The 23863-nt window shown below is 40.7% G+C and overlaps 1 protein-coding gene across 2 annotated transcripts in view; it reads right to left on the bottom strand.

The window, feature by feature from the left end:
• Window positions 1-23863, bottom strand: part of znf609b (zinc finger protein 609b) — a 75622-nt gene that overhangs the window by 15738 nt on the left and 36021 nt on the right. For both annotated transcript variants that reach the window (XM_068312271.1, XM_068312280.1), the window contains exon 3: window positions 7857-8082. In XM_068312271.1, the coding sequence (XP_068168372.1) occupies window positions 7857-8082 (226 nt within the window). The remainder of the gene's footprint in view (window positions 1-7856; window positions 8083-23863) is intronic.

The raw sequence follows: 23863 nt of genomic DNA, 5'->3' as shown, positions 1-23863 counted from the left end.
GGGGCCATTGTTGGTCAGTAGCCAAAGCACCAAAGGAGTGGTGAGATAGAATGTTTTGTTGCGCAGCTATCATCAGATAGCAGGTAATTCAAACAGGAAGATCAAACCTGACATTATAGGGATGTAAAGGCTAATTATACCCCCTCTGCACATGAATATATCTGCCAACATCCACATGCTTGCATGTGTCCTTCAAGTTGACATTGATCCCTCCACAACAATGGTGGTAAAGGAAGTTGTGATAATGTTGAGTGATTACGAACCTTCAACAAAGGCCACAATGTACTGGACGATTGTCTGAGAGGCCATTAAATAGATGAAGAGGTGGACAGAGATTTTATATTTTTACTTCACTTTTTCCTTCTTTGTGGTATCTACACACATTTGCTTTAACAATAGATACACTGATCCCCTTTGTGTCTACTTAAGAGAAGAAACACAAATGGATGAAATGAGGGGCCATCTGTGTAAGTTTTTGACATAAGCTTAAATTGGCCTCTCATGCTGCTGTTATGTTTGGAGTGAACAAACAAAGGCGGTCTTTGTTGTGTCAGTCTTATTAGGGTTAACAGCTGACTGAGATAAACCAACTAGCAATTTTACCACTCATTTCCTTTCAATGCAATCAAACAACAAATGGCAGTCACCCCATGCTCGAACCTGCACTACATAGTTGTCAAGGATTACTTGAACAGGCGGGTAATATTAGGGACAAATTAAGCCAGGAGCAGGTTGTGTGCTGCATGGGTGACTGCTTCTGGTCCTAAACATCCACCCCCTCCCTTCTTTAGATGTTTCATTAGATTGGATTGGGGCCAAACAATCAGGGCCTTGGCTGATGGTGAGGGCCCCGGGTTCACAGGCTGACCTCTGCTCTGTTTCAACTCAACAGGAATTTTGTGGGGTTAATGGCATTTTCACTGACTGACCTCATCATAATGGAAGATCACTTCTAGAATAATTGGTTGTGACATTAAAAGATTGGTAAACATCAAATTAAAATACCTCTATTAATGTAATAAATGTTTTTTAAAGGCTATGTGATTTAAGTCGTTCCATTAACATGTTCTTTGCAGAGTCAGATGCTGAAGTTCAACTGACATATTCTATAGTCTTTTCTAATCCTGAGAGAAAATGTCTTTCCTCATCTCTTCTCCATCTCTGCACTAAAAGCACCTCTTATCAAGATTGCATGTAGTAGAAAAAGTGAGAACAATGAGAAAAATAGTGTCAGTATTCATTACGGAGAGAAGATAAAGGATAGCTGGGTGCTGCCACAAGCAATGACTGTAACATTGATAAATGAAGCATTTGAGCATTCAAGTGTCTGAGCATGTTTCCAACAGTCATTTTAAGAGTGTTTCTGCACTCATGGTGTATAGAACGAAGCTGAGCTTGTCCAGTTATGTTATTGTCAAAATGAATAAAGTTCTTACAGTGACCTTTTCTTGAAGCCTAGGCAGGCAGAAATTTGGGACAAGATGTGTGAGTCACCACATTGGAAATGCTCAGGAGTGGACTGCAGTACTTAGTAGTGTTTTTCTCATTTGCAGTAGTAGTGAAAGACACAATGTAGAGCTGAACTGACCAGTCAAACAATCTGAAGACATAATTTCTTTGGCAGGAGTTTGTTTGAGTCGGACATGCTTTTGGGTTGGTCATAATACAGTCCATTTTTTAGCAGGAATTCAGAGCCTGTTTTGGACAGGATGACACTAAGTGTGCCCTTCATGAGTTATCCTGACCAAAAAACATGTTCAATTAAGAACCTTTGCACAACTGATAGAAGAAAATGCCTTCATCTTGGACATGAACTACACCAAATAATGACTGAGAAGCCCAGACTCACATTCCTCTGTAGGACTTTTTTTTTTTGATGATAGACATTTAATTTTCTTCTTCAATACACCTTACGGTGATACTTGGACACGTCATCAGTGATGAATGACTAAGTTTAACTGTAAGGTAATATGAGAGAAAGACAAGTGGTGTACATTAATTATTATTCTGCGTTGTTAAAGGAGACCTTCAACAACTGAGTAATTATTGATTCCACGATGGTAAAACATTTGTGCGACTCGTCTATGGTATCAGGTCTGTATAACTTGCTGCATAGCAGTACATCATTAGGCATCATTAAGTCAGAAATGGGTACTTTTTTTAAAATTCGTCATTTTTTGATAAATGATCGATCAATCTAGCAAGCAGCTGGAAAAATAATAGACAGTAAAATATTCACAAACAAAATATTTCACAAAGTTCCCCACTGTGGGACAATAAAGGATTATCTTATCTTATCTCTTAATATACTCTTTGTTCTGGCTCTGCACCACTGTACAGCACTGCAAAGGACTGACTTGTATTTCTAAGTAAAACTTACAAATGTACCATAGAAAAACTCCATATTTAAAGTGTGATGAAAATCTCTGTCAGTGTCCAGCAAATCAAGTTATTTAGTTTAGCATTTTAAAGCACTCAAACGAGCCTCTGTCTGAAAAGTTCAAGCCCCATTTTCGGTTCATAAGAGGTTAAAGTGCAAAGTCACTGACAAGAATAACAGCCTGTGAGAAGGTCAATTATCTCATACCACTGAGAGGCAAAGGAGGGGAGCATTAGTATGCCTTCCACATTGTCGCAGCATTATCAGCCGCATGCAGCAGTTTCTCCCCAACCACACTTAAAAAAATCGGTTTGTGTTCAGCACAGATCACAAAGCAAGTGTGATAACTGTAAATACCAAAAAATAAATATTTGACATCTCGACCAACTTAACATTAATTTATGACTGTAAATAATTTGTTAGGCAAGAAGCTGTTTCCTTATATGTCATCTGGGTATATCTACAATCTCTCTGTTAAAACAAACCCGCTGCTGTTTTTCCAGAAATGAGACAGTGCTGAGATTAAGAGACAGACCTGCCAAAGGCGCATTACTCAAGCTCTCGCTGACATGTATATAGCACACATGATCTCTTATGACAACCACTGGCAACAGCTACAATTCCTCTCGACAAATGATTTACACTACCAGACCATTTACGTGCTTGACCAAAATGCAGTTGTTGGCCAATAAAGGAATGACAACCAAGTCTCTAAAGAGATATGGGTTCAATCAGACACCATCTTAGTAAAACTAACTAAGAAGGCCCAATCCCAATTTCCACCCTCTGTTCTGCATGGTCCCATGTAGGGCAGCATGTCCCGTTTCTTTAGGGGATGGAGGGGCTAAGTGGTCATCCAGCCCTTCAGACACAAACAAAGTGTTTTCAGATGCAGAATCAAGATAAAGGAGTAGAAAGACATGGGAGAAAATTCCACGTTGCTTTGTGAACAGAGGCAGCATAAATGAAAGATGGCCACTAAAAGAAGTGCATAAATATTACGTATCTTTGCAAATGACCATAGGAGTATCTCATTAATGTTGACAGACATGAATGTGTAATTAGATTGATGTAACAAGCACTTTAGAAAAATCCCTATTGAAGGGTTTTTACACAAGTATCTCAGTAAACATTCATTTTCTTTGCATGCAGCTTGTGTTATTTTAACCAAATGTTGTTTTCTGTCCAGTAAATTAGGTCAGATTTGTAACTGCTTGATAATGGGAGCACGAACAGGGTAGTATAGAACTAGAATGCTTTCAAGTTTTCAAGGGATGCCGGAGCAAACCGTCCAAAAATAAATCTGCTGCCAAACTGCTGTGGGAGTGAGGAACTTATCTACTGATGATATGATGAGTGGCATCCTGTTTGCTAGATAAAGGCTTCAACTACTACCACTCATTTCTCTGTTTAGAGGGGCATGTCAGAAAGTGAGGGGTAGGGTTAGAAAGAGGAATTTGAATTGGGCCTAATTTTGGTGAATAGTGAATCAACAGTATCTTGGTTTTCCTGCAATCTTATCCCCACCACAAATTTAGGAAGAACAGTGAATCGTCTACATGGGTGATTCACTCGCCACCTCTGGACTGTGCCGGTGAGGAGGTTAGTGTCAGTGAATGATTGGCTGGATGGGTTGGGAAGTGAACGTGGCTAATCCATGCAGTGCAACCTCAAGAAAAGAATGTGCATTCCTTTTTCCTTTTCCTTTCAGTATGTCCTCTGCTGTTAGTAGACACTGGTCTTCTGTGAATGATTTCTCACTCCATCTTCCTCTTGCTCACTGGCCTGGCAGAAGGCTATGGGCCTCCTGAGAATGCTCACTCTCATTTCAAGGACAGTTTCTATGGTGGGTTCACGGAGAGCAGCCGCTGCTCGCCTTTGTAAAAACATTTCAATGAATCCACTGACAGGTGGTCTTCAAAAGAGCAAGGAGGCATAGCTGGAAAGTGAGCTACAGTGCCAAGTGCTCCTAACATACAATATAGCCTTTTTCATCTCACTGACAGCTTTGGAGGAAAGCAGAAAAAAACGACACGTCTTAAATGTTTATACAGAATAAATGTTTATACACGCTGACCTCTCTTCTATTCAAATGCCAAACAGCTTTTAACTCTTGTACTAAAGCCAGTGCTTACCACGCTACAATGATGTAACGTGTGTCACATCAATAATCCATGAGACCAACATTTTTTCCCCTAACAGCCTGTATTATTTATCTATTAGGGAACTAAAGAAGCTGTGGGTCTGCTTTGGGAATAGTCTATCGTGCACTGGAGGGTGTGTGTGTGCACTGGCATGGAGCTGCAGTGTTTGGCCAAAGGGGGCCTTCTGTGTTACTTCTGTTGTGGAGCAGGAGCCCAGGGTTTCTGGGCTGCATTTCAAGAGCAATAAACTTCTCCAGCATTTTAGAAATGACATTTGGAGGTATCAGCATGCTAAGCCTGGGAGGGGTTGGCCCATCGCTCTGCCGACACGACCCTGGGAGCTGCCACTGCCTCGTCTGCACTGAGGGGATTTGTGTCAGTGCTACGCCTTAAAATACCACGGCCCTGCCCCCCTACCCCTTGTCTATGCTTCGCTCACCACCAGATTGCCTGCATGACACACTCCCTTTCCCTCACCTCATGTTATCCATTTATTATCGCTCAAAGGGTTAAATGCATCAGTCTGTGCTTTTCATTCATTCAGCAATCCATTTACACATTCTGGCTGCTATTTAATTCTGGCCATTATCCAGATTTGCCTTGACTGGCAGCTGCATCTGTGATGAAATTACACAGGAGGAAAAATGTATTCATCCTCATCAGACAAGATTCTTGTGAGCTCTGACCAAAGGTGTAGCTTCTGTGATCACATGTGTTTGCTGTCGCTGGCTTCCTCCTAATCTGTTCCTTTCTCTGGTACTCAGTGAGTTGGGTTAGACACAGCCATTACTGAGAGCCTGTTGTTCATTTACTCCCACAAGCCCGAAAGGCGGAGGTGATGAAGCAGCTGTTGGCTGGCATGCTAAATGAAACACGCACGCACGCGCACGCACACACACACACACACACACACACACACACACACACACACACACACACACACACACACACACACACACACACACACACACACACACACACACACACACACACACACACACACACACACACACACACACTTCATGCCTAAACAGCTCTGTATGAGACTTGTCATGCAAAGAAGTGGCAGATTTCTCAACTTCACTGCTAATCAGGATGCTTCTGCGATGTCTTCAGGGTCTGTATTCTTCCTAGTTCTGTGCCTAGATTTTGTCATTTGGTTCTCATTTGTTCATTTGGCCCAAAACGAGGTCTGCTTTCTCGGGTCTCTTTGGCTTGACTCACACTACAGAAGTTCTAAGATCCTGACCGATTCTGATGCAGGGTTTCATCACACAAGTAATGAGAATGTCCGTGCATTATCTTCTGTTTAATCTTACAAATGGATCAAAATAACATAGCATCACCCACTACAGGGTTTCATTTAGAGTCTAGTGCCAGATGAAGCAGTGAAAGCTCCGCCCGCCTAACATGTTCCCTGCAAAAGCAGATGTGTAACATACACAACACACAACAGAACAGAGCAGCAGTACAACAGCACCAAAACCACAGCTGACTTTATCAATAATGATTAAGCTGTGGTGTCAGACAACTGTGGGCCAATTCATAGCTATCAAATAAATCTCTTCATCCATCATCACATGATTTTCCACCCTGCTGTCAACCAGATCAAGGTTTTGAGCGAGTTAAAAGACGGGCCTGAAAACAGCGAGTGTCCTGGTTATTGGAAACCCTGAAGTCTCTCACCTCCCCTGGCCTTAACAACCTGTGTGTTACACCTGCAAAAAAAACCCCACTCACCCACCCACACCCATGCCCATACCCATACCCACACACAAAATACATATCTCCCTTACTCTATCATACCACTTTAAAAAACACTCAATCTCTCACCACCACCCTCCCCACTGAGCCAGATAGAGTAGAATTAGACAGAAACACAACCCTGTCAGACCAAACCACCACCTTCTTGGCCAAAATAGCAGCTTTGAGAGAGAGAGTGCAGGCAAAGGACACACTTGGACAGGGAGAGGGAAGGGGGCAGGGTGAGGAGGGGGAGGGTCAATCACTCTGTGGGAGAAAGAGAATGAGGGTGCACAAACATAGTACTGGTGTTGGCTCTGAGCCATGTTTGTGTCATTAACAGAAGTAGCCTTGTCTGCCCCCTCCCCCACCCCATTCATGCCCCAACCCCCTGCCTTGCACTTGCTCTCTCCCTGTTCGCTTGGAAACCGAGTCAAGGGGTGACTGGCTGGATGCTTGGTAACAGAAAAGAGTTGCAATGGAGAGGAGGACAAGGGTGAAACAGACACAGCCCAGGGCTGGAGCAAAAATCAAAAAAAGAAAGCAGTTTTATTTCAGTGGGGGGGGGGGTGTCAATAGCTGGAGCTGTGCTTTTGAATGTTGATGAAGCAAGGATCTTTTTTCTCTTGGTTTCTCTGAGTGAAATGCTGTGGATGTGTGGGCGATTTGTACTCAGCGTGCCCGCAGAGCAACCGAGCGTGAGCTTCTTTGAAGATTAGGTGTTTGCGTTATTTCACATGCACCACAGAAAAGGGGCAGCTTTTCAGACCCAGCAGAACCTGATACATCTTGAAATTAAATGAGCAGAATGAGGTTTCACTCAAAGAGAGGAAAACTGAGTCTACCATTTCACCCGGACTGCAGAGCAGGAGAGGAATGCTCTATTCCCACATGGCGCTCTCGCAAAAACTGCTTTGTGTTGTGAGGTATGTTGCTGCTGAGAACATGAATCTCAAGGCAACAAACTCCCGTCTGCATTTTCCCAAGGAAAAAACACATCAAGGCCACCTAAGAACTGCCTGCCAACTGCTATTGTCGCTGGCAATATTATGCAGCATGAGTGCCATTAAAGCACACATTAGTAACACCATCAACTCCTGAAGGGATATCCAATTACATTCAGCAGGCAAATATGGATGGTAATGATGGCAAGATGATCATTTTTTAAATGACAGAGGATTTACTAAAGTCGTGACAAACTACTGCCTGTGATGATACATCCACACAGGCTGTGTAAATAATAGTAGAGTGGTGTGGGAGTGTTTTCCTTCCACGTCCAAATCCAGGACTCATTTCAGAGGCAACGATGGGCAAGACATAAATGTGATTTGATTTGATTTGTTTCATATGATGCACCCAATACAAGGTTGTTAAATAGCACAAGTAATACTGCACTACGCTACTGTAAGGCATACTACTATCATGCAGCATCACACACAAACAGATGTTAAGAGAGTAGAGCACTGAACTCCAGGAGCATCAAATGAGCCGCCAAACCAACTTTGATTTCAGCTGACATTCTTGACAGAAGATCTTATCGGGAACACCAGTCAAAAGACAAAAATTTCATTTTGCACTTTTCCACTTACCGTCTTCAGTTTCCTGCCACACAATGCCTTCAAGATTGACGCTGGTACCAGGCTCACATGGCCCCAAGCATTCCGGGTCAGTGGCCAGGGCCACATCAGATGTGTTCACCGCCACCGAGCGTGTGCGCACCATTATCTGCTCACAGGGTGAGGCAATCTCACTATTGCCTACTGTGGCCAGGAGGTGGAGGGGCGGAGGGGCTGGCGTAGATACCGGAGATTCCATCTGTGAAGATAGAGTTGAGGGTTGAGAGAGAAACACACAAGGTACTTCAGAACCACTGTGGAAACACACTGAGAGTAGACATTGAAGACATAAACTGCTACAAGGAGCTGTGAAATGTATGCTATCCTGATATACCAGTGGCCCTGGAAAACAACGTAACAACGGTGCAGCACCAAGCCTTGTGATACAGTACTGCAAATTTCCTCAACCTAAGAGGCGATGGCAGGGGTGGCAGGGAGGGACAAGCAAACTGCTTCTACTGCCTCTCTGGAAGGACAAAATTAGTTATCCAGGATTGTCAAACAATCTCTCCCACAGATTTCCTCCCTCGCAGCATCAGTGACACCAAATCATCTCGCAGGCTGATCACCCACTAATTCTCTCAATTAAATAGCTAGTTGTGGTAGGGGAGCGGGCCACTGAGGGTCAGTAATTGACTCCACCTGTTCTGACACCTTGTGACGGCAATGAGGATTCAGTTGGCCTGTTATACTTTCTTCTAGTTATTTTTTCATCCTTTCAACCTTTTAATTCTATTTTTATATTGCTGCGTCTCCACTGAATAGATCACAGAAGCTGATTATGCAATAGGCTACTCTAAACATTTGGCTCAAACAGTCCATCATCAAATTTCATATTTTTTCAAGAGTAGTCATCTTAAAAAGGTTTATATATCACTGCTAAGAGACGTGACTGTAGATAGCACATTTCAGTCTGATACTCAGAGGAAGAACAAACGAATGTATGCACAGAACATTAAGTCAGGCTGAACAACGTCATAATCACTTTGTGTCAGTTTCTGATTCATGATGGGGCCAAGCTGCAGGCCGGCTGAGTGAATGAGACAGGACAGGTAATCACCAGAGCTGTCACCACTCTGTTCCTGGTCTTATGGAGACCTAGAGCTGCACACAGAGATCAAACATCAGACCCTCCCTGAGCATCTATGACAGAAGCAAACTGATTTACAGAGCATTATTTAAATTGGCCGAACTCCAACTGTTTGTGTTGGCATCTTGGGAATTGATATTTTGGGTTAGCAATTGAACATAATAATGGTCTGGAAGTGTGCCATTTCCAAAATGAAATAATTAGGAGATGTAACAAGCTCCTATGATTACAATCAAGTTATCAATTTCCTTCCTCCGCTGAGCAGAAGTTGGTGCTCATTGTTCATCTCAGGAGACCTCACTATAGGTGTGTCAATCTAACGGTCAGAAAATATGAGAAACAGTCATCAGGTCTTTAAAGTTCAACTCATATCTGTTTTTTTGCCACAAACAGGCCAGGGTACAATGTCAAAAGTGGAACACATTCTCATTGGAGAAGCAGCAAGCTCAGAATTTGAGGCATCTTATTAAAGAACAGAATTTTTTCCATAGAGTTGCCTAATATTTAGCCACCCCTTAACAAAAAAAATGTATGTGGCTAGTTTTAACACAATGAAAACTGCAAGGGACTTGTAACATTTGGATAAAAGATAGAACAGGAAAAGTGTGAAGGTTTTGTCCATCTTAAATCCTGTCACCATCCAAGCTAAAAAGAAATGACAAATATTCCATATCAACTGTTGCAAATGAAAGGGACAAGCCAGGCTAATGCATCTACACAATAAAAGAGCCATTCACTGTGTAATGGTACAAAACAATTAGAATAGAATCACAATGAAAATGGAAGCACTGTGCAGTGTGCATGAACAGTGGCGCTCTATTTCTAGGTTTTATCAATGGATGAGTGAACAAAAGGACTTTCACTGTGGGGCAGCAGAATGTGAACCCACACAGTGAAATGCCTGACATCTTGTCCAGGTTTCAAAGAAACCACATGTGACTGAACCACACAACTTGTCAGATTACAAAAGGCTCTACCCGGTCCTCAGCCGATGCCAAACTCCATGATTTCTGCCCTCCTTGCAAGACTTTACTAACAGATTTGAAAAATCTCCCCCAAAGCCACAATGTCTATGAATGTCACGCAATTCTCTTCCAAACTGAAACCCCATGCCAACTCATTGAGGTAGTCAGATGTGTAGGAGCGAAGTACAACTCACTGACGTAAGCCTATCAACTGGTGTTGAGCATATCTCACAGTGCTGACTGAGAGGAAGCAAATCGCCGCGAGTCACCCCGCACAGACAGACTTGCGCTGCACTTTTTACCGGACACATTACCTTCAGCTTTAACTTTGTTCATTAGAGATGGGATTGAGAAAATGAGCACTGATCTTGGGTTAGGATTATAAAAGGATTACATTGCAGTGTCATACTGATAGTGAGCAGTGTGAAGCTACAACATACTTCTGTGTTATGCTTACTATCTCTTCATTTTTCCTTATACCTACTTTCAAATTAAGTTAATAGAGATAAATACATAGATAATGACACTTAACGTCATCAGCAATAACTGACAAATTTAGCCTGTGAACAGTTTTCCCAATGACATCTGAAAACAAGCTTGTTATCTTCTTTCACAAGTTATGGATAGAAAAACAATGAAAAATCTAGGAGAGCCCAAAGCTGTCATCTTAGCAGGCTACTAGTCAGTAATTCCGTTTTAGTAAACAGATAACAGCATCCATTATCTGGATTCAAAGTCACGTGACTTTGTGATATATCATACAGATACTATTGCTTATAACTAGCGCGGAGTGATACTGAGAAAAAACATTTCAATCATTTCTGTAAATCTGTCAATGCCAAACTAATGAGGCTGGTGTGGTCTCTACTGTAAATCACTTTTTTCAGTAACTTCCCTTTTAGTGACCAAACGCCTCTGTTTTGTATCGTACCGTGGGAGTATGGACTCACACTGAGGATTTCTGATAGGTTGTTGCAATGTACCATACTTGCTAAGGTTGGCTCAGATACTCTTTAACAAATTATTAAGACACTGTGGCAGACTGTATATGACTTGCACATTCGTATATCTAAAATTGTTTTGGGGAGGAGCTCAGCCTTTATTCTTAAAAATGCAGGTTCGCAAAATTAATTTTGGTTTCAGACACAAACCATATGTTGAAGATGCTTGTTCTGATCACATTTTCATGCTGACTGATCAGATCTGATTCTCAGAGATAACAGAATAATATCTGCAACAGTGGTTCGAAAACCCAAGGAAACTAGCAATGAGCATCACATGTAGTTTTTCTTTCTTCCATCCTGCTTTTAGTGCAACCCATGCTTAAAGCATCAGTAACATAAGGAGTCATACCCACGCCTGACAGTATCTGGTTACCCTTTCATACCAAAGTGTAGACCTGTGTTTAACTCTATTTGGAAGAAAGGTCAGATAAGGTCCATTATTTACCCTTTCATACTGGAGGAAAAGCCCACCAACACCTCCTAACATCTGGACTTCTTCAATGGGGAAAGGTTGAGTTAGTTTCATGCTTAGGTCAAATGACTTTGTTGTAGACAGAGATATTTCAAGACTCTAGCTGCAATGGGAAGTGACGTAAACTTGACATTCATGTCAACCCTCTTACACCATAATGCTTAGATGTGAAGTTCCAGATGCTAGTTTTCCATCAGTCTCCTTTCAATAATTCAGGAAAAAGACTGACCCAAAAAAGCAAAACAAATTTAACCTCTGTACTGTTGACACTAATCTCATGGATTTCTATTGTTACCTTTTCCAACATCTGAGATGACAAACATAAGGACAGGAGTCTTCAAATCCTCATGAATTATGAAATCAGGTTTTATCACACACAACAAGAAAAGCTGTGTTAAATAAACAAAATGACAAAGCTGCTGTGGCCATCTGTGTGCTTTATAGCAAGAAAACAAGAAAACAGGCAAGTGACTGCTCAAGAGGAGACGTGGTCAACACGGGCTGCCTATCCTTCAGCTAGACCTGGAAGAGAGATTTTAACAGTCAGTTTAAAGTCTGTCAACAGCAGTACGGTGGCTAATGTTAGCTTGAATGTTGAGTGCCACTTAGCAGCAAACATTACTCTCTTCGGAACATCTCTCTCATTGGCCAATGTGGCCAGAAAATACTGAGATTATCATCCACATTAATTCCTGAAAATCACTAACGCGATCATATAAATAAGATGGACATCAGGATGAATTAAAATGAAAATTGATTTAATTCAAATCAATATAAATGCATCAGGATGTAACTTTAAAACGATTCTTGTTAGCTCTCTTGAGAGTAATGAAATATGTTCTGACCTGCCTTCAACATGTAGTAATCCCTCGTTACTCATGGTTAATGCTTTCCTGGACCGCAAAAAACAAAATTCCGTGATACAGCGACAAATTATTTATTTTATTATTTATGATAATTTTAAGGTCTATAAACCCTCCGTTCCGTGAGTTTCGAAATGCAGCGCACACACAGAGATGCTGTCAGCCAATAGCATGCGCGTATGGTATTACGTGACTACCTACTAAAAATCTGTGATGTAGTGAAGCCGTGCATTTTGAAGCACAAATTAGCGAGGGATTATAGTACTTCTGTTGGATTGGGAGGTGACAGTAAGGAAGCTGAGTCTCTCAAATTTTGTCTTCCTCTTTTACACAGACAAGCAATGTACAAAAATTTAGGAGATGAACTGTAGTGAATGAGTCAAAATATGTGTTGAGAAAGCAAAAACAAATTTTTTTTTGAAAAACAAAGCTGACATGACATATTAAGATCCAGCACTTGAACTGTAAAACACTATGAAGATGATTTATCAGTTCAACTGATGTAAATCATCCCCTTATAATTATTTACTACTGAGCAGAAGAGTTTTCCCAACTTGATTTGACACAAAGGAAATTCAAAAATTATATTCAACATCAGAAGAAAGAAAACATCTTTCTTGAAGAGAGAAGATGTAATTTTTCCTGACAGGGACCATCATTAAGTGAAAAGGAATCCTTCCTGAACTGCAATTAGTTGGCTGAGCTCGGTGCTCCTGCTTCAATTATGTAATTCTTTTTGACACCAGGGGCAAACCCAGTGAACATCTCTGGTGAGTTCTTGACGTCAAAGGCCAGTGCAGATTACACTTCTTGCTGTCTCTGGTTGGTGGCTCTTTCAGCACTGCTGACTCTCAGTTAACACACATTAAGCAGAGGAACACAAACCCTTTTATTTCGCTGTCACACAAACAATGTGGAGGCTTGTAATCTGTTCTACATTGTTGAATCCACATAATGAATTTAAGAAGAGCAGCATTTAAATTCTAACCCGTCCAGAGCACTCGAATGCTTACAAAGCGAGGAGTATTACTGGGGGCATGAAAGTAGTATGGTTATTAAATCTACAACTGAAACTGAATGGACAAGCGACATCCAAATTGATTACTAAAATGTTCAAATCAACCAGGGACCAAATCAACCCAACTTGATTCCATTTGAAATTGTGCAAGTCTACCAGATTGCTTTTGAACACTGCAAACTGGTCTGATTCTTTGACTACAAGCACATCTTCATTCCGTTTGAAGCTCAGAATTAATCAGAGAAGGAGAAAGAAAACACAAACAGGAACACCTGACATCTACAGTAGACCACCAGCTGGCAAAAGGCACTCCGTTTCTAGGCAACTCTTCTCAGTTTTCTCTACTAATTGTGCTTTCAGGAAAGCATAACTGCACATGAATAATACAGAGAGGAAACTAAGCTATGATGAAGTCGGTCACCCACAACCTAATATCTTTGAGCCATAATGAGGCAGCCAGGATCGCACTGGTTATCATCTAACAAAGAAGCTGTTTGCCATAGGACTCTTTAACATTACAGGCCCATGCCATGCATATAAATGACAGTTTTCATTTAACAGACTGGGCAAGTCTGAGAGGCATTAGAATTTATGTACCTCACACTTGTACTTTATGTTTCAAGTCTTAAAAAAATTAATTAGTAAAATATGAGTTTTTGGTTATGTTTCCTTTCTTAAATCCATGTAACGTGCTTAGTGTCAGGTCCAATATTTTACACTTCACATTACAGCTCATTTAAAGATGCAAAACAACCTTCCAGTTTGGAAACAGAGCTGTGAAAGATAAAGCTATAAACATGAAAAATGCCAGTAAAATCTACAGCTTCTCAGGTATCAAGAATGAAACTTTAATCCCGCAGCCACTGTAAGAGCAGCTGTGAATCACAGCTTCAGTGTTGGAAAGACGAGGATGCTTTCACATTTGCTGTAAACTGCAGTAGTAATCAACTTTAATATCTATGTGTAACACATCCAAACACATCTCGACACACAACTTGACAAATACCTTTGATTAGACTGAATGCAGAAAGAATACAAAGCTTTGTCAAAGAGAAAGCTCTTCAGAGATTTTACCTGTGCTGTAACAGATTGCAGCATGGAGGGGATAAAACTCACCTTACCAATTTGCTAAGTTGTGAAGCAATGGCCTAATTTGTCTTGTAAGTCACACAGCAGAAAAATTTCCTCTTTTTACTACAAATTCCAAAAAGTCAGACAAGACCACTATTTTGCAAGTCTGGGGTTTTGTTTACTACCTCGCTGATGGTTTTATTGCTTGCATCCCTGGTGCTGTTGGAAAAAATCACTGCTTTCCCAGATTTCAGCAGTTAACTCGGAAAGTATAAAAAAAGAAAATAAAACTCAAGCAGCCAAAACACGTTATTTGCTTTAGCACATTTTTTCTGTCTAACTTTCTTCAGCATTTGTAAACAACTTAAATTCAACAGTTCTAACCTGCAGCTCTGTCGATCTGTATTTTTCAAAAAGGTGTTCGGGACTTTGGGTTAACGTCTGGATATTATCCAAAATAAGACATTGGATCCATCCTCTGGGAACCAGGAACACAAATGTTCATGGCAATCCATTAGCTAGTGGATTGCCAATCCATTGGCAATCCAGTAGCTTCTGGACCAAACTTTGGACCACCATGCTGATAGACCCACCTCACCATCTCCAGAGTCACATCACTGATGTTCAATTCAATTTGAAAATCCCACAAAAACATCTGCTACAGAAGACAAATAACTGAAGCAACTAAATTTTTGTTAGTTTGATGCCAGTTATTGTTATTGTAAGTTCATGAAACTCATTATCTAACACTCTGCTTATCTGAATAATTAGATAGATACAGCAAATACTGTACTCACTATACTGTGTTGGCTTAGTCAAGCATTTCCTCCCTTCATTAGTAACTGAACAGCTTGGGCAACAAAGAGATAGAGAAACAAAAGTAAACAACACCTTAGGGAAGCTGGCACTTTCTCTATTCTACTGTGTAATTCTCAAAACAACTCTAAGACATTGACAGATTAGATGTTAATTCTTTATAAAACCAGATTACATTAATTGTACCTGCTTATGTCAGAGCTCTGGCAGGAAATCTAGATGCCTGGTTGGTTGACTGGTTTACTAACAGCAGGTGATTTGGGAGACTTCTCCCGTCTTGGTTCAGCTTGACCTTGTCAACCTAATTCCTTCCTTTCACCCCCTCGGCTCAGCCGGCTCCCTTGAGCCTACGCCTGCTATTGTTTGTTAGATGACAGGGTGGGGGCTGGGTTGGAACAGCACTGCGGGTAGAACTGTGGGTATAATGACGGCTCCATGTCGAAGCAGAGTAACTGGAACATCTCTGTGTTTACTGCTAACAAAACATGATGAAGGCTCACACGAGGAGCTGTCTGCCCAAACTGTATCTGTACTTTGTCAGAACTGGAGCAGCCTGTTGGTTCATAGATCTACAGATCCTCAGATGAACCAATCGAAACACAGAAAGCACACCAAAAAAACCTTCTTCTAACATTTAATACCAGAAAATAAGTCCCCATCTAGACAATGTTCTAGTTATGGACTGGTCGCATCAAATGTCTGTTGTAATCCGTTATTTAAAAAAAGTCTACTACTCCAAACCTCAAAACCAGATTCTGAATTATGCAAATCACAGGTGTAGGAAATTAAAGGTCGACAGTAACAACATACTCTCAACTGAAATAACATTATGTTAAGGTGATTCACCAGCCAACAAATCATATTCTACAAACACAAGGGAGCTTCTCATTTTCCTCTGATTATTAAACTCCGATCATTTATGATGACACTGAACAAGGGTCCAACATGCATATCATCCACATGCTGATTCTGACATTCTATATTGGGAAGCCCTTCTCCTCTACCCATTCCTCACCCCCCACTTTGACCATAGGTCAGTTGACAACTGTATCTGTTACAATAATCCACATTCTTGACAAGGTCACCAACTTGCTTTTGACAAGAAAAACAGCTTGTGCTGGAAGCAGGAATCCAGTTTAACTAAACTGAGCATATGAGCATTTCTCTCGCCAGCCCTTTCCACGGGCATGAATGTTATCTCACAGCAAACTGAGAGGCTCAGCCACCTAGATTTCCACCCAAATACCAATGATTCACTCCTCGTCTTACAAGTCTGAAGCTTTGACCAAGGATTTGAGATCAGACGAGAGAGAAATATAACTTCCTGTGCTGTGCGCAATTCACCATAACATTCACAGCTGTGACCAAAAGCCCCAGTTTTGCTTTCCTGAATTCAAAAGCTTAACGCAGTCTTGCAAAAACATACACTTGAGATACACAGTCCGAAAACTTTGTCAGTTATGCTACAAGAGATATTTCACTCGTTTAAAATATTATAGAAGCAAAACAAGTTGTTATTCAGGGTTTTAGGTTTCCCCACAGTTGCTCACCTCAACCTATTAATAGATGTTCTTTGTTGGTCTGTTTCCCTGGTGTTGATGGTTTTCTGTGGGTGGGGCCTCTACCAACATTAGAAAGACAATTCTCAACTGACCCCCCCCCCCCCACGCCAATAAGGATGATGGTAAAATCCTTTTTTTGTTTTATGCTACTAGATACATTGAATAGCATACTTTGCACATCACAAACATTCACCAACACAGATTAGGGGAACTTCTGCTACATTAAGATGACAGTATTGGGTGATTTATTAAGATGCATTCCGTGCTAGGAAATTCAGAAAATAATCAAGCACTAATAAATCTAATCCAGTCAGGAATTGTTGGTTTGGAAAACAGACTCCATCCTTGGACTGTTTTCAAGAATGGAGTCTGATATTCAAAGAATATCATTGATGTTTTTGCCTATGGGGACAAATTCAGTGATAAAGGTGGAAAGCAAAGACAAAGGCTGTATGTCTACATGTGGACATGTGGAGTGTGATATACGCTGTTCTGTAGACAGTGGTTCAGGTAGTGCTGTCTTTCACGCTGCTACTTTACCAGGTATTCTGGCTGACCTTCACACAGCTGTTAGTCAAAGACATCAATCTTAATGGACAGTGATGTACAAAAGGCCTGCACTATACATTATGTACATCTGCAGTTGTGTCATTGTACAGCAGTCAGTGTTTGAAAGAAAAGTCAAACATGCCACATTACATTTTTGATGAAACAAAATGAAAACTCGTAGTCCTCATCCTCCTTGACTGACAACTGTCAGAACATCATTCAGTCTAATTTAAAGCATCTGGGCTCCTGTGAGTGACGTCCACGCTCTGTATGAATGGCTAACGTTTCCGAGCAGCCAGGATTTGGTCCTTGGAGGAGAGATGTGTCAGCTGGATCCTCATGTTGTAATGGCATTGTGTAGCGAACTCAAAGTAAACCAGAACTGTTTCTGGATTCTGAGTCTCTGGTGGATGTGTGTCATTTCAGTTGCTGCTTTTCCAGAGTTGTTGATTTGGAGAAGCCTGCTTTGTGGGGACCTGGAATGAACTTCTGAGTTCTCATTTTTCTTGCTTTCATGACCAGGATTGGACTTGAACTGTTTTGGATGGAGGGCAAAGTCTTTTACACATAATCAGATATCTGGTATATATTCTGAGGCATTTGAGGAAGGCTAGTTTTTACCACGTACTCCAGAAATCCTCATCTGAGACTGAATCAACGCCCAGAAGGAGTCTAAATTCAACTTGTAACTGTTTGAAATGAATAATATTAATAACTAAAGCTCTACCACTAAAATTGGAAAAAGGACAACTTCAATTCTTCAAAGTTGTGGGTAGTATGTTTTGTGAAAATATATTGCATTGTATTTGAGATCCACTGTGGAAAAAAATGTGACATATGGACAGACTCACTCCAATGACCTCCTCTTCCTCCTCCTCCTCATCCTCCTCAATTCACCTCATTCAACAAAGCATTTTTTTTACCCAACACACAACAGCTTCTTACACAAGGATTCACAAAAACTGACACAATTTTGTAGTGTATGCGATGTGGCAGTGACTAACCCAAATCAACACCACAGAATAAGATCACAGCAGTGGTGCAGCCAGCCTTCTCTGGAGGAGCGGAAATGAACTTCAGAGCAAACGAAAACACACAGTCCAACATTGTTTTCTGTGTATCCATAGGCATGTACAACGCTGGGCCGTGACATCATTATGTTTAGAGTAGTTGTTTACAAAAGATGTGACAGCAGCCTGTTAAAAGATGATACCCTGAAACCTTTTTCAAAAGTCTGTTTGGACAAAAAAGGCCGTCGAGTAAACGTCCCCTTTGTTTGTGGTGAACATGAGAATATACTTTTCCTGTAGCAGCCAGCGCTAATCTGGACTTGAAAGTTAGTCTCAAAGCTATGTGGACCCTGACAGCTGACTTAGAGCTATGAAAACTGTAGCTGCAACATACACTGCCCGGCCAAAAAATAGGTCAACATTTGGGTTTCAATAAGCAAATTACAGGGTTATGATCAGGGGTTGCTTCGGTTGGTCAAGTCTAGGCTCAGCAATATTATTCAGCAAAAAAATTAAGTAAGCCAAGTATCTGAATGTACTGAATGACCAGGCAATCCCATAAATGGATTTTTTCTCCCGGATGGCACGATCATATTCCAGGACAACAATACCAACATTTATCAGACTCTAATTGTGCAAGAGTGGTCCGGGGAGTGTGAGGAATCATTTTGACACATCAATTGGCCCCCACAGTCCTGAGCTTATCCCCATTTAAAGTCTATGGGATGTGCTGGAGAAGACCTTGCAGAGTGGTTTGACTCCTATTGTCAATACAAGAACTCGGCCAAAAATTAATGCAATTCTGGACAGAAATACATGCTGTGACATTGTACGAGGTTGTCGAAACAATGCCACAGTAAATGCACAACGCAATCAAAGCTACAGGCAGTCCCACGAAATATTAGAGTGTGTGACTTTTTTTTTTGGCCAGGCAGTGTATTAATAATTAATTAATAATTAATACTGGGCTTGCGCTAGCCATTCGCCACAGGTGAAGTAAATTCCAGATTGGCTACAAGGTTTTGAGCCTGTGTAGCCATGGTGGTGTTCTTATTTTTAGGAAAAAAGGCCAAAAACTTTTTTGGACTCACGAAAATCCCCGAGCGATAACAAACTTTTTCTCTCGCTAGCCAACAGAAATAGTCGAAGCATGCCGACGGAAATAGCGGGCGACGGAAATAGCCGAGTCGAAGTGACCCGAACGCTCCTGATCATTAAATATGCACTCGGGTCAGGATCTCCACCCGTCCAATGAAAAACAAAAAGATTCTATTTTTACAAGCTAAACCCGGGAATTGGTGTACGACAAGGCGAGGACGATCGATCGAAAGAAATTAAGAATCCAGTGTTATATAGTACAGTTTGTGTTAAAATTCTAATTGAACAACAAATGGTGAATGCTGAGAAGGGGGGGAGTGGTGACAGATCGATCAGAAGGTAAATCAAAGATATTATCAATACTTTGTTGTAGTCTTACACTTTTGATCCCTATGACCGGCAGGAATAACTAGCTATGCATGTAAATGTGTATTCACCTCGCTTGCTATTTTTCATGCCTTTTTAAATTTAAATGAAAAATCATGTTATCAAATTTAAAAAAAAACCTAAACTATGGCATACCAATGGCGTTGGTGGTGATCAAAGCTAAAATCTCTTCTAGTCCAAGTAACACTTACTAGTAAACACTGAGTAATACCAAGAATCAAAGTTATTAAAATCAAAGTGTCTAAGTCAAAGTTAAAATGTCTTCTAGTTTAAGTGAAACTTACAAGTAAACATTGAGTAATATTTTGTATGACTGTATCTTCACATAGTGAATGCAAGTTTTTAATTGTTGAATCTGACATTTATACCTACATAAAGTAGGATACAAATAAAGAGTTAAGCTTGAACTGTTGACTTTAGTGTATTTTTGTAGGTAAACTGAGCAGAAGATTTTGCCCTCAGAATGCACCAGAATGCAGGAAAACAACCCCATTTTCTAAAAAATTATCCCCCCCATCCACGTGCTGCGCCACTGTCTTAGACACAGTGTGGCTTTTTGTGGCGTGCTCAATTCTTTCACAGTGAGCCACAGTGGCTTTGTCACACTAGCTCCTAGTGCAAGCCCAATAATATGTAATGATGAAGAGAAGAAAAAGATAGCTGTGGGTCACTACAAGACCATAAGAGGGCAAAGCACACCACAGTTAATTTTGTGATCCTCACAGCGCATTTGTGGCTTGTCTTCATAATTAGAGTCTGACTTGAGAATAATCCAGGGAGTTATGTGAGAAGCCCTTTCTGGAGTAAAAGCATGCCAAAACAGGCCAACCTGGAAATAAATCTACTTTCGCAAGAATCAAATCAATCTAAAAGGAATTTGTAACTACTCAGTGGATGCACTTTGGCACAACAGTGAAAGGAGATTACGCTCTGAAATGTTCCGAAGACACTCGCTTAATCAAAAAGACATGTGGCAACGTGTGAGCACAATACTGTGAGTCACATCACTGCAACCGCTGGTAGAAAAACTCTAAACACACATTAGATCTGTGTGCCCTCCACCTCATTAAATGCACTAATAAGTCTAGCTGTGGTGATGTCCATGTAGCAGGAGTGCAGCAAACCCCATTATAATGAAGCAAACCTTCTCTATTTGCCAGCCGTTTGCAGGAGTCTGCTGCTCTCAGCCGTCCATGTTTGATGACCTTGTTAGTTTGAGTGCCTAATCTGATAATGCCCTGATAAAAATAAACAGTCAGTGCAGTCACTGTAGTCTCCCCACCTCCTTGCCTTCAGCTGCCATCCACAAACAGAGATGCATCTTTATTGAAGCATGAGGCGGGCTATCATTATTAGGTATTGCAAAAGATGAATGTTTTTTAAAATTATGTGACCGCCATCGAAAACCAAAGCACATGACTCAAATGGTAAAAACAAAAAAAGTTATTCATGAACACTTTAATGCTGAAAATGCTAAGAATGAATCAACGTTTTATAAAAATTATCAACAGCAAATGTGCGTTACTCAAGTATTAGTTAAGCATGAGTCCAACAAAATATTTCAATAGTATTTTAGTTTATTTTTCAAGTATATTTGTTATTATTATATTATTGAGTCTTTATTCATGTCTAGTCCTAGATTTAATGGGTCACATTTAACAATTAAACTTACAGTAGAGTCAGACTAGGTCTATCGATTCATGGTGAATGCTTTATCACAGACCTATTTTACTGGTAACATAAACATTAAATTTCGAGTCTAAGACGCCCATCCATCCAATACGACTGATCACTGACATTAATGATCGCACACAAGCAGTTTTCTGTCTTAAAGTTAAAGGTAAACAGTAAACAGAATACGGTGTAAGTGGGACTTTTCCAGGCAACAATCAGTCTTCTACTTTTCTAGTATAGGTGACAGATCACTTGGATGATGATGAAAGCAATGCTCCGAGCAACAAGAAGAGAAAAGATGGACTGACAGGAAACAGTCTATCTCCGCTGGGAGTTTTATCTGCGATATAACATTCCAGCCGAAAGAAACAGGCCCTGAAGCTTACAGAGGACCAGGGCTGGAGAGTTTCAAGAAATGGTACTAACAAGATAACAGGAGAGAGTGCTGATGTCCGGGATCAACAAGGCTACGGTCAAGGACTGGATGTAAAAAAAAACTTGTTTGGGATTGAGGACTGTACATTTCAGGAACCGTGTGAGCAACTGCAAGGACTCTGAAAGACCCTGAACATACAGCTGGAAACAGAGCAAGGAGCAAAGAACGAAGGGAGAAGTGTCTAAGTTGTGAGGTGGTATGTCTCTGGATAAGAAGTCCACCTGTTGACCGAGGCCAAAGTGCCCTGAGCTGTCATTTAGACAAATTTTCATTCATTATAACTCCTACAAAACCCAGTAGACAAGTCAATAATATTCCACCCATGGTTACTCTTGAATTAAACATGAGCTCTATGATGAACTCATATCTGGAAAAAATGCAAATTATATATTACAAGCTGAGTAATATATTCAGACAAATTCAGACAAATTATGTATAAAAATATAAATAAAAAATACATAAATATACCTTTATAAAAAATAAAAGTACCACATGAACAAGTAGATTTAAGTGCAAAAGGTTTCACTTTTCAGGAGATACGTAAACCTAATGGATATAATTAAATGTAATGTAGTTTGCCAGATGAACATATAGGCCTCCATTGAGAAACATAATTGAATGTGTGAGCTGAACTCATCACAAAGGACTAAACAACTCCCTAGTCTCCAATACAGAGAGAAGCTCATTTCCATGTTAACTTCACCTTCATTGATCCACACTGCTGTCTTCTCCCTTTGCTTCTACACAAACATCCTGGTCTTTTTGTTCTATGTGGAAACAACATGGAGTAAGGGAAGAAATGCCCTCACTACTATTTATTTATCGTAGGAACATTAATGTGCAGGTAACTGTAAATTCTTGTGAAAAGTCCTCTCAGCAAAATAAGAGCTACACGGACCACTAATTCAGGGAGCTTGTCCTAAATATCAAGCTGCAGGGAAATAATAATGTCCATTCCCAGCATGCTGAGCCATCAACCCTGGAGCCAATATCTGTAGCAGTGAAGTACTTTCAGACGAAAACAGCAACCCAGAAAAAATACAATCCTGTACGCTCAATTTACATTTATAAATGATTTCAATGGTGCAACAAGGGCATCCAAGATCCACCACTTGTCTGAGGGATAGTTTTGTTTACACTCTACTCGGCGTTGGCATACACAGGCATGTTCCCATGTTTTATGTCAATGCATACTTAAAGTTTATTCTGTACATTCAGAAACATTGGGTTGGACAATGACCGAGGCAGATGATAAAATTTGTAAATTCACAGCATGAAGTATGGGAACTAATCTGATTATCTATGCAGCGAAATATACCCGCTTTTCATTTTACTATCTATACACAACACATGCTTGCCCTTTTCATACAGCTTGTTCAAGGCTGTAAGAGTAATTGGAGTCTATGTCATTTAGTCTGTTCTTGCAGTGTAGATGATGACAGAGCTGAAATGCATTAACAGAACAAACTGAAGACAGATAGGTATCACGGGTGCATGGCATTTTAACATCTTTTAATGTGTTTTAATGTATTCAATGGGTTTGGCTTCCTCCCACCTCCTAAAACATGCAGCTTAGGTGAAATGGTCGGTTCTAAATTGTCTGTGTGAGTTGACTTTAGGTGTGAGTGTGTGCATGAGTGCTCGCTTGTCTTTCATGTGGCTCCGTGATGCACTGGCGGCAAGTCCGGGGTGTACCCCACCTCTCACCCATAGTCAGCTGTGGTAGGCTCCAGCAAACCCAGACTAGTTAGGTGTGCACCACAACATCGCCATACAATATGCAAGGAAAGGTTGAGGGAAGCACCTGAGGATATATCAGATACACAACCCTCCCCTTTACCCGTCTATCTACAAACGTAACAACTGGTAGGCACACAGTAAAATATTCATATTAAAACAAAGACAATCATGTACATGTCAAATTAATTGCCACTTTTATCCAGGACTTTGCATGTTCTTGTGTTT

This window comes from Antennarius striatus, chromosome 1 (assembly GCF_040054535.1).
Source record: "Antennarius striatus isolate MH-2024 chromosome 1, ASM4005453v1, whole genome shotgun sequence".
Taxonomy (NCBI): domain Eukaryota; kingdom Metazoa; phylum Chordata; class Actinopteri; order Lophiiformes; family Antennariidae; genus Antennarius; species Antennarius striatus.
The sequence above is the reverse complement of the archived record's forward strand: the minus strand, read 5'-3'. Positions and strand labels throughout refer to the sequence as shown.